The sequence below is a fragment of the Microchirus variegatus genome (genome assembly GCF_963457635.1).
Source record: "Microchirus variegatus genome assembly, chromosome: 5".
Lineage (NCBI taxonomy): Eukaryota > Metazoa > Chordata > Actinopteri > Pleuronectiformes > Soleidae > Microchirus > Microchirus variegatus.
Genome location: NC_139806.1, coordinates 12,417,177 through 12,429,329, shown reverse-complemented (window position 1 = coordinate 12,429,329; position 12,153 = coordinate 12,417,177). Strand labels below are relative to the sequence as shown.

Sequence of the window (12,153 nt, the reverse complement as noted above, 5' to 3'; positions counted from 1 at the left end):
ATGATAGACTGGTGTCAAAGACTGTAGACAGCTGTTAGAGGCACACATGTACACAACATCACCATAATCAAGTAGTGGTAAGAACGTTGCAGATATAAGGAGCTTCCTGGATCTGAGGGAGAAACAAGACTTGTTTCTATAAAAGAAGCCGAGCTTGACCCTTAATTTAGAAACCAGATTTCTAACATGCTCTTTGAAAGATAGCTCCCCATCAATAACAAATCCCAGATACTCATAACTGGTCACCAGCTCAAGAGCTCTGCCATGAGAAGTTGTTATTGAGGGGATTTGGAAGTTTTTATTGAGGGGATTTATATACAGTTGTGGTATTGTTTATTGTGACTAAGGTGTGTGTTATGTTGTGTATATACTGTATGCATTTTATGAGTCTATAAATAAAGTTATACATTAGTGTTACTATTTACTTTACAGCCCTGCCACTGAGAGTGCAGAAAAACATCGACTGACATCATGACCCAGATTCATTATGGTGAGGAGGAGGATTGTTGCGTCATCAAATAATGTCTGCGGGTTTATCTATAAACACCTAAAGTGCTATTGAAGCAGTCTACAGCTGGTGTCAGTCTCAGTTAGCTCACCTCACTTTGTGTCTCACAGTTTCGACGTTGATTCCTCACACCGGCCACATCTCGGTGAAGACTTTCATCGTTCTTTCACGCTGAATTTGAGATTGAGAGAGCATGTCGACTCCCCCAGCTAATCAAAAACACGCCGTAATTTACCGATGTTAGCGTTCAGTCCATCGAGCCACTTGTGTGACTCATTTTAAAGGAGAATAAAGCCGAAGATGAGGCGTAGTGGACGTTTTACTCAGGTGTGATTACAGCAAAGTAGCTAACTAGCTAGCACAGAGAGGGTAGCTAAATGTAAACAGAAATCGCCGCATCAACAGGTGGCTAACTAGTTAACACTATCCTACTTCAGACAAGTGCTTCCATCAACCCGGCGGTTTGAGTCATTAATTGAATGTCAATGTTGTCGTTCTGTAGCTACAAACGCTTAAACAACACGTATTTGTAACTCTCACCTCGACATCGACAAATCTCACTACGTTGGTGCAGAAGTGTTTGTATTTAAGCCCCGCCTACGCCCAAACAACCCGTTTTCTGATTGGATGGAGGACTATTTCAGTGAAGTGATTGGTAGAGGAGGGCTGTCAACTACAGTGGCCGCGAAGAACGGCGCGTTTAGTTTCTGTCACTTAAAAACATTTAGTGTAAAAGTAACAATAGTATCGTTTGCACATGTAAGAATGTAGCTTCAGCATAACAATCATTATATTGGTTTTATTGTATATTTGTTAATTTAGGTTAGTTAATTTTAATTAGTTTACAAATGTACATTTACAAAAATGTGACCCAATTTTCCTGAGGGAATAAAAAAAATTATATATATATATAAAAACAATATTATTTGACACAAAAAGTTACAGAACTATCAGCTGTACAAGGATCTCTTTTTAGTCTTTTCATTTATAAACAGGTGGGAACACTTGACTGACCCCCAAACTGGGCAGTTTGGTAAATATAAAATATAAGAAATAAAATACATCTATGTATTAAAAGAAGTGTTGGGATGCATCTTCAGATGATCCTGAGGTCAACGGGTGTTTCAGGTCGGTGAAAACATCATACACCTTCACCCAGGTGACCCAGCCCAGGGGTTATCAGTCCCCAGCTTGCATCGCAGCATACATCAGAAAACATAATTTGATCAATTAAATTACTCCACAACTATAGAAAAAAGTGATGAAAAATATTGGATTTCCACAAAAAAACACCCCAAAACTACACAAAAATAAATCATGAAATATTCAGCAATATATGCCTTTTTTTTTTACTACATACTTACCTCACTGTTCCACTAGATTAAGTATTTATCTTGCATGCATACTTGACCCTCTTCAGTTAAGTTCATTCAATAAATCTTTGTCTGACTCTGAGGAGGCTCCAGACTTAAACATTAGCTAAGGACCAATAAAGCACACGGTAATCCACAAAACATTTAAAAATATCTGCTTTTATTTATCCTTTAACAAAACAGGTTTGGAAACAACATATCAGACGGTATAATGATGATGTGTAAAAATGAAATAAGAATCTCAAGAGAAAAAAAACACATAGGTTCTTTGGCTGCAGAAGCCTGCTGGAGGTCAGTGTCAGCAACGTGTGGACTGAGACACTGACTGAACAGAGGAGAGCTTTAAATGTGCCGAAAACATTCGTACAGTAAGGAGGTATCAATGTCAAACAATTCTGTCCATTTTAACCAAAACATCTCTAAAGGAAGAGAGCAGTTCTAACTAATTATTCATCTCATACAGCAGTTATCCAGTGACTAATTTCTGTATCAGTTTAAACAAGCAAGTGTAGCAGTGAAAATGTACTACAGCTTATTTATACATAATAGCCCCCAATGAAATGTAAAAAACTGAGGACCTAATATAAAAATACTGACCAAAAACACAGTAAACAACACTTCAAAACCTCCCTTCAAATGCTGGCCTATGCATTACAGTTTTGTTTTTGGGCACATCCTGAGCGCAAGGACTACAAGGTTTACAAGATTAACATTAGTGTAAAAGCAAAAATCCAAGTGCATCATTGTTTTTGTTGCACTTCTCACATCATGGCAAAATAGAAATGCCTGAGACAAATGATCAAAATAGTAATGCTGAAGTTTCCATCAATCTGTAAGAAACAATACATGTCTGCAGGACTAACTTGCATAGGCAGCACAAAAAAAACCAAAAAGAAAACAACATTCTGAACCAAGCACAGGGTAAAATTGAGAACTAAAAGTAAAAACCAAATAGGTCCGTAAAGATTTCAAAGTTATCTGTCATTTTTGTTGATTTTTAAATCCAAATCCTTACAAAGGGACATACATTTAGAGAGAAAATTAAACAATTATTATTATTTATTTATTTTCAGACTGCACATAGTATATCACATATTCCAGCTGAAATTAGATTCTGAAAATGTATGGGCCAGAATCATTCTTCAGAATCATCTCTTTTGTTACAGATTCTCACACTTAACAGTTGGGAGTTTGAAACCTACATGGTAAATGCTGCCTTGTTGGCTAAAAATAAAAGAGAATATCCTATAAGATATAATTTGATATGTGCAATCAATAATAAAAAAAAGAAGAGGAAAATCAGATAACTCGGCCCCCTTGAACAGAAAAGGCATATGAGAACGTAGTTAGAAAAGATAATAATAAATGTTAAATGTCTATATAAAATAAAACATTTGCAGCAGCACATCTCTTATTCTGAGTTCCCCCTAATCTGCTCACAAATGTGCACTCTTTCCAAACAGAAACAAAGGATATATATGCCCAAGGCAACAAGATGTACTTGTAGCTGGGATTACAAAAGCAGGGGACACTGATGTTTTAATTACCAAATTGGTTAAGAAAAAAAATTGTTCAACCAAACCATTAAACCTCAGTGCATGTTTGCAGTTTATCAGAGTAATATGTTACTGCCCCTCTTTCTCTCATCCTCCAGGATTCCCAGTTAAGATGTCTGACCCACTACATTTTGTTCGTTTTGTAGTTTCATACTTGATGGTCCTGGAAATAAAAAGCATATCAATGGATCAAAAACCAAGCACAATATTGGCTCAGCGAAAGCCTAAAGGTGCAATCCAATGACCAGTTTTCTTGCCCCTGAATAAATGGGGTTTCTGTAAACATCCAAAGCAGATAATGAAAGTAAGAGGTTAACACAAATATGATGTGGCAAAACAACAATTCCTTGCCTTTGACCAGTAATTAGATGTCTGAATGTGCTTCAATCACCTTGGACTGCCCAGAACCACTCGGCATTTCAGTAAGCTTAACAAGCATAACTTGCTCTTGTCTAAACAGAACAAAAGCATAAATCAATTAATGCTCCAAATACAGGCTGTGTAAGCCTCCTCACTACAGCCATATACCTCTTATAGGTGCTGGTTAAACGTTGAAGGTGATGATGACGGTGAGAAGCTTATGAGGCAGTGACTCCTTCCCACTCCACCAGGTACTGCACCTTGCCATCGAGGGTGATCCGTCGCGCCAGGACTTTGTACTTTTCACCACATGCCAGCCGCCCTGCTGCACCAAAATAGCTGCTGATGGAGCTCTTGAGGTGGGAGAGCTGGCTGTTGGGGTCCATGCCATGAACTATGTCTGTTGAGTTAAGTCCTGGGAGGGAGCTCGGCATCTCTACTGCTGATGAGGGAGTTGGGTCTGCACGACTGGGCGGAGGGATCTCCGGGTTAGGGGGCTGCAGGGCTCGCCGTGGCCGTCCCCGTTTCCTCTTTATGGGTGGGGGGGAAGCAGGCATGATGCAGGCGGTCATGTGCATCTTGCTGGAGCTACAGAGGCTGGAGAGGGTTTAATAGAAAAAGGAGGATGTCAAAATAATGATTAAATCCTGAAATATAAACAGTATAGAAAGGCAATTACATGCAATACAACTAAAATGCATGGGCCAAAGGCTCTCGAGGGTCACTCTCCTGTAGCATCTGTCAATATTTGGCAACCAAAACCTGGAAGCTTCCGAGATGATGATCTCAGTTAAACTAAGTTAAATAATAAAAACAAAGACGATGGATCATCATATTTGGCCCATGTATCAAAAGACACATTGAAAGCTCTCACTGCCTTCCAAAATGTTGGAATATTTCCATCATGATTCTATATTATCACAATACTGCAAAGTATTTGCAGAATCATACATCGCGATACTCATTCAACAACTATAGTGAGTGAGTAAGCACTTGGCACCATCTAGTGGAATTAAATGTCAATTATTTTTTTCTATGGTAATCCACAAAATGTTGATTTGATATATATATATATATAGTTCAATGCATTGAATTTCTCCCACCCCTAATGAACGTGAAATCTGAGAGAGCCAACTGTGATGTTATCTACGCCAACTGTGATTTGTCCAGTTGGGCTGGTGGGGCGACTGGTCACTCACTAACAAGTTAGATAAAACACTTTAATATTCCTGTGTATTGGAAAAGTATCACACATTGTTTATGGAATTAATCCCCAATGGGGACAATTTACATAACAGACGATGGTCAGTTAGGAGGCCTTGGTTAATTTGACACAGAACATTATGTCCAATAACTAATGTTCTTCTTATACCCTGTGGGGAATACACGTCTATACTAATAGCTTTTGACATCGGACTAAAAACCACAAATGAGAAACTCAAGGAGAAAAGATCAGATGATTGATTATGTCATTATGAACTGTCCTCTGGGGATTATTAATGCCTGTGGCAAATATCATGGCAATCCATCAAACAGCTGTTGAGATGTTACATTGGAGTCATGGAAAAACAGACAACTCAGCAGCAGTGGCATCAACAGCGTCAAAGTGAGAGAAAATACTTAGCAGTAATACCTGGACTGTCTTGAAATGCTGGTTGAGGTAGTTTCTGAGGTGCTCAGGGCTCCTATGGATTCCACGTCGGAAGTTCTTGAAGACAGCGCAGACCGGTCACTCCTGGTGCTGTGGGAAGAAGGTAGAGAAGCAGTGAGAAATTAAAGAGGAAATATAAACTGCTGCTGAGACACAGTAATACAGCAGCCGTATTGAAAATGTATTTGACAATATAAATTAAATATCTTTTAATAGTATAGACAAATCAATATGAAACTATTTGTGTGATTCACTGCAACCCTTATGTGTAAGTAGGACTACATTTTGCATCAGGTTGGCTTACTTACTTGACAGAAGTGAAGTGATCCACAGTATGAGGCTCTAGTGGTAGAGGCTTTCTTATTTGCTGTTAAAGCAAAGTAAAAAATTGTATTATTTATCAGAAAGCTTCCTGCTAATCTACCAGTTTCTCAACGTGTCCATCAGAGGTTGGCGTTTCCTCCACAATGGCTGTGCAAGTACAGAATATTGCAAAATACCCCAGCCCTTTTAACAGAGATGTACACACCCAGCTCACACCCATTGTATACAAATGTACACACACACACACACCTGGGGCAAGAGTTCATTGGAGTGTTGTGGTTTAGCTCGTCTCTCCAGAGAACATGCTTCTTGCTTCCTCTTCCTCTTCTTATCTGTGCCATTGGTTAAATTCCTGCCAGTTCCAGAACAACAGCATCAGTGTTTAGAAGGTTCCACAAGTAATGACAGCAGTTAGATAACCACATGGCATGCAACTATTTACAAAGTTCAGGACCAAAAGTCATTTTAATTGCAGGTTGTACCACTTTGCTTTCCATGTTTGTAGGATTACCCAAAATCTAATGGACTAAATCCCTTTGAACCTTTGTTGAGGGGCTTCCCAAGGGAGAACTCAATCTATTTTGGATTGATTGATTAAGGAGGTGGATAAATTACCTCCTTGCTTTCATTAACACTGTGAGGCAGGGCCTCTTACCTAATGCCAGACAGAAGTTTTGTGGACTTGCATCCTTTAATGGTAATTTCATGTGAAGCGCTCTCCATCATTCTGCCACGTGACTCATTAGAGTTGGACGGAGCAGGAGGGAAACGGATCCTCAGGCCAAATAAGTGCTTCTTTTTCTTTACCTCCTTCCCCGACATGAACCTGGCAAAGACATTAAAGAGAGAGAATGTAATGACGCCTATGAACACACGAGAGAAAGTAAGTCTACCACGTTCAGGCTATCATGGTGAAGGGAATAACTCACATGCTGCTGTTGCTGTTCAATGCCTCCAGCACATTGTCAAATCGCTCTGATTTTTGAGTTCTGGAGAGCTGTGGACACACGATGAGAGGTTACCACATAGGAAAGTCCACATAAACATAAAATGAAATCAGCATCATATAGACTCATTTGTTAGCCAATGTATTTAATAAAGAAATAATTATTTAAATGAACTTGAGATGTGATGGTTAATTAAACTCCTAGTTGTTCTGGTCCCATATTGTGTGCCACATTGAAAATTGATTTTCTTTTCTTTTTTGCATTTGGTAACATGTCCTCTTACCTCCCCGAGCTGCAGCACCTCCCAGTTGTCATTGATGTAAGCCATGAGGTCCATCTCAGAGTCAAAGTACTTCTTCTTGTGGATCACACTCAAATTGTAAAGACTCAAGTGTGTCACATCCTCCCTGAAACATTTAGTAAAAGCAAGGGTTTCTTCAATTAGTCCAAGTATAAAGAAAATTGAAGGAAATAGAGACAGAGGAACTTCTAATGTGGATATAAAATAGACACTTCTTTGGTTAGAGTTGGAATATTGCATTCAGTGTAATTTGGGGGCATTTAGAAGGTAGAGTAGTTGAACGTGTGTAGAAACAATGTACTGCTTTTTTTCAAAAAGGACCTTAATCTATGTCAAAGGTTGTTAGGATTCACGTACCATGTGAGAGACAGTCGGCTGAGGTACTCTGGTCCACCATTGCAAACAGAACAAATAAACAGATAAAACCTGCAGGTAAAAAACAAAAAAACACATCAGATGATTTTAACATTGCCCCACACAAAACAAATGGAAACATTTGTTATCATTTTAGAACAGTGGTGTTTGTACCTATCTCCATAGAGCAAGGGCATCTGTAAGCATTGAAGACAGGCCTCATGGAACCACTGCTGGCACCTGTTACACTGCAGCATCTTCAGGTACCAGCTAAAGGGAAAGTGACAAGAGAGTGGTTCACTGTATTGCTGCATGTGACATTACATTCTTGCACATTTAAGCATACGTCATGTGGTACTCACTCTCCTGGGCCTCCACAGTAGCAGTAACATTGCTGGACATTTGTCTTGTGGTCCGGGTCCCAAGCCAGTTCCTCCAGAGTGTAAGGGAGGGACAGGTGCAGATCTGCATGGTGCTGTTGCTGCTCTTGCTGCAGAAAGCTCTTTGCAGATGCCCCCCTCCTGTGTGCACCCCTCCTCTATACACCACCAGACAAAACAATGCACACAAATAGGGGTTACTTTATTTACTGATGGATTATTTTTCTGAGTCTCTTTTCATTATTTTGCTTATTTAAGGCAGTGCAAATCATGACTAATTAAAAACGACTGCTGTGTAAATAGAGACTTATTTAACTTAAAGCAGAAGCTGTACCTTAGGTATAGAGGTGAGCTCACACTCTGAGCACAGCCACTTATCATCCGAGTCAATGACAGAGGCATCAATGATGGGGGAGTGGCACAGCTGATGGTAACCTTTAAAAGACAACAAACATTTGTAATGTAGCTGCAAACAAATAATACTTTCACCACAGTTCAAATCCATATTAGAAATATATAACCGGTAGCATATATAGTATACCAGGCAACTTGTTTCTTATGCCCCAGGGTTAGCTGGGCAGTATTTGTACATTTTTTAACAATATAATTTTTTGTTGTCAGGTTTAGTGCAGGTATGGGATAATGTCCACTCTGGCTGTTTCACACTGCAGCTTAAAGGATTTCATAAGTAAGCATCAGACACAACGAACAATACCTTGTCCACATTTATCACAAATGACAATCTCATTGGGTTCATCCGAAGTCTCATCCTGACATATGGAGCACACAATGTCATCATCGTCATCATCATCATCATCTTCATCCCCTGAAACAGACAGAAGACGTCAGGCGAGGAATAATGTTTCTTTACAACATGGGTGTCAAACTCTGGCCCGCGGGCCAAATTTGGCCCGCCATGTAATTTCATTTGGCCCTTGAGGCAATATCAAATTAACATTAGAGCTGGCCCGCCGGTATTATACAGCGGCAATCGCGCTGAGTTTAGCCGGCGATTTGGCGACTTTGATGGTCAGTATAGCGGTATTTTCAAATTTATTAGCTTGTGGAAAAAGTTAATGTTGATATTTACCTCAGAAGGCTGCAAATAGAAAAGAGGCATTCAATTTTTTATTTAAATTTTATTTGATATGCCATTGATATTTTTTAATTATTATTATTATTTGAAACTCGATTTTGCATGTCACTATAAAGTTATGTAAGCCTTGCTTGTTCAATATTCAATGCAAAACTTGTTTGGGTCCCTATTAAAAGGTTAATTTGTTCAACCTTGGCCCGCGGCTTTGTTCAGTTTTAAATTTTGGCCCACTCTGTATTTGAGTTTGACACCCCTGCTTTACAACCTAGCTGCTAGTCAGGCCAGTGAGCACCTCCACTTGTAATTCAACTATAGCCTGAAGTCAAAAACACTGTTTATAACAAAGTATGTTAGTTTGAGAAATGGGGACACTGAAGAGACAGATTTATTTATGTATGCATACTTTTGATCCTATTAATAATTGTTGCACTTTTTGCAAATAAACCCAAAACTGTCTGTGTGGATACTAAATACTACCAGAATGAAAGAACGTATGTGTTCGGAGTGTGCTGAGAACCTGACCCTTCAAGGAATAACCAGCCTGATGTTGTGTTTCAGTCTTATCTGGATGTAGTGAAACACAAGGAGTGCAGAACTTCACATACTGAAGGTCAGGCGATAAAAAGACCTTGGTATGAGACACTGTGATCATACAGATGTGCAAAAACATGTGGATCAGCTTGTTAGAATTTGATTGTTTTTAACTTTACTATAAAGGAAATTGAGTATTGTACTTTAACTTGATGAACTGATCACAGCTTCTGAACCTACACGTGTTTCAATTCAGTTGTACTGATGCCAAACACAGTTGACAGTTAGCAACAAGACTGGGGAGATAAGTAAAGACGTAGAAGGCAGGCAGGAGTGTAAAAAGGACTTTTCATGTCAAGTCAAGCCTTACACCCTTAGATTGAATGAGGAAAATCCACAAAAACCCCTGTACAAGTTATCAATATTTCACCAACAACTTAAAATGTAAATCTTAAAGTAAAGGGAACCTACCAGTCTGAATGTCCTGCCAAAGAACCCATGACTTTGAGCGATCCTCAAAAACAACAAAGCATCGCTGCTTGTCCCCATCTATCTGAAAAGGACATTAAAAAATACAAAATGATTTAAGCCACATTTTCCTTAAAGCCCAGGCACATTGCACACAAATCACATATCTACATCATATAAATATATAAATATAAATATTACAACTACAAATATGTAAAGCTCCTTTCTTCATTGATTTACACAATAATTGTAGCAGGTATCCATCGGTGCAACACCAAAACAGCAATATTTCAGTGTGAAAACAAATCAATTTTGCAATTCTGACACTGATGACCTACTCCAATAATCACACAGACGTGGTCACAGCAATTAATAGCAGAATATTTAATGCAAAACCAAAAGGGATGATTCCCACACTAACCTTTGTGATTGTCCCCAGGTAGAACAAGCCATCTGACCATCGGGCCAAGACATCCTGTCCCTCTCTAAACCTGTCAGACATCCCGTCTTCTCCATACTCTCCCCCCGAGAGACTTGTGGAGGACAAGGACACAGCCTCCTGCTGCCGCTGAGGGTGGGTTCTGTGATGGACAGACAGGTGATCCACAACCCCTGAGTCTCTGGAAAACAGAAGGGGAAGTGGAAAATGGAAACACACACATTTATAACAAGTCAATAAGTTATATGTATTTTACAGAATTTTTAGGGAACAATTAATTTCCTGCATAGTTGTCAGCAACTCACATTCTATGCATCGATGTGCTTAACATTTCATTTGACAACCAATAAATGCAAGTGTAAATGCAACAATACATATTGATTCATTCATTCATTCATTGTCGACCGCATTATCTCCACATGAGGGTCGCACAGCCACTGGAGCCTTCCTGAACACACTTTTGCAAATACACACTCTGGACGATTGGTCAAATACAGGGCTGCCAGGTGTGTGGTTTTACCATGGAATTTGGCTTTCTTTAAAGTGTTGACATAAGTTTAAAAAAAATAAAAAATAATAATAATTAGTCTGCAGGTTCAATAATAGACTTGTTTTGCATGACAAGGAACAAAGACAATGAGGGATCCCAAGCCACATCACTGGAAAATGTACAGAGTTCCAGTTCAAGCATCTGGTCTGATGACTGGGTCCTTGCTATCAAGTTGCTTTGACCAAAATCAGACTCGACTATCCAATGTTGAAATCAATGTTATTTTTTTGTAATCCTCTACTCCAGTTTTGGTGAGTCATGACAATTATAGCCTCAGTTTCCTTTTCTTAACTGACACTATGGTCTGCAACTATAGCCCACCTGTCTTCTTGACACTTTAGTTTACTTTTGCCTCTCTATCATGGCAAAACCAGTCTAAGCATTCTCCTCTGACATTATTGTATTGTCCCTTAGTAAACAAAAGGCTTACTGTAAGACTATATAAATCAAATTATATTAGTTTTAAAGTGATTGTACATTTATACACATGTTTCCATGGGTAATGCATTCAGTTTTGACCAATATCCGGTCCTAATTATACACAATGGAGTAAAACCTACAAAAGCATTGTGTCAGTAGTATATTGTGAGTTCTGATATTTGGTTATTTTTAGGGTTGATTTTATCAGACCTGGCAACACATACCCTCATTTTAGTAGTCTCTAGTACTGAGACTGTAGGATAAATGCAGTGCTGGGTCTTTCTTTCAATAACCTCCCCCCACGTCAAAAACTGAAGTAAACGCATGCGTTTTTGTAATCACAACCGATTATTAACACACGAGTTGAAACAATATCTTAAACACACAGACAACTGCAATTATAATTTTGTTTAATTTAGTTGGAAAACATGACTTTGAGTTGTATTAGCGAGCTAATGTTTGATGTTTTTCGTTTTCCATTAAAGTCTCTGTCCTTCAATCCGACATTCCTTTTGTTCGACTGAACATGATCAATAGCAGCCACCAGAGAGAATTAGAGGGCAGATGGTGATCGAGCTTTGGTGAAATAACATTTAAATAAGTAACGGTTAGCCTATAGGCCTCGTCGGTAGCACGAACAATCCACATGCACAGTTGTAACCCTGAGCAGGTCGCTGACCGTCGGACCCACACCCCCCAACAGGAGGAAAACATGATGACAACAATACCTCATTCGGTCACCTCCGCTAATACCAACGACTGGTGGGATAAAAAAGGGTGAACGGGAGTGGTCGTTATCGTCCGGCGACTTCTGAGTTGAATTTATCTCAAAAATATATCGCGGGAACGTGCGGTGCTCGTGTCTTCTTCAGAAAATAACAAACGGTTCATTTTC

General features: G+C 39.2%; 1 protein-coding gene across 1 annotated transcript; it reads right to left on the bottom strand.

Moving 5' to 3' along the window:
- Nucleotides 1-3,700: 3,700 nt before the first annotated feature.
- mtf2 (metal response element binding transcription factor 2) lies at nucleotides 3,701-12,100 on the bottom strand. The gene is made up of 15 exons (XM_083889228.1): nucleotides 11,987-12,100; nucleotides 10,267-10,469; nucleotides 9,853-9,930; nucleotides 8,470-8,580; nucleotides 8,089-8,189; nucleotides 7,737-7,912; nucleotides 7,549-7,644; nucleotides 7,378-7,446; nucleotides 7,003-7,126; nucleotides 6,702-6,769; nucleotides 6,428-6,598; nucleotides 6,022-6,124; nucleotides 5,757-5,815; nucleotides 5,431-5,538; nucleotides 3,701-4,394 (listed from the first exon to the last, which is right to left on the bottom strand). The coding sequence occupies exons 1-15, from the start codon at nucleotides 11,989-11,991 to the stop codon at nucleotides 4,016-4,018; spliced, it is 1,851 nt and encodes a 616-aa protein (XP_083745354.1). The 5' UTR covers nucleotides 11,992-12,100; the 3' UTR covers nucleotides 3,701-4,015.
- Nucleotides 12,101-12,153: the final 53 nt, after the last annotated feature.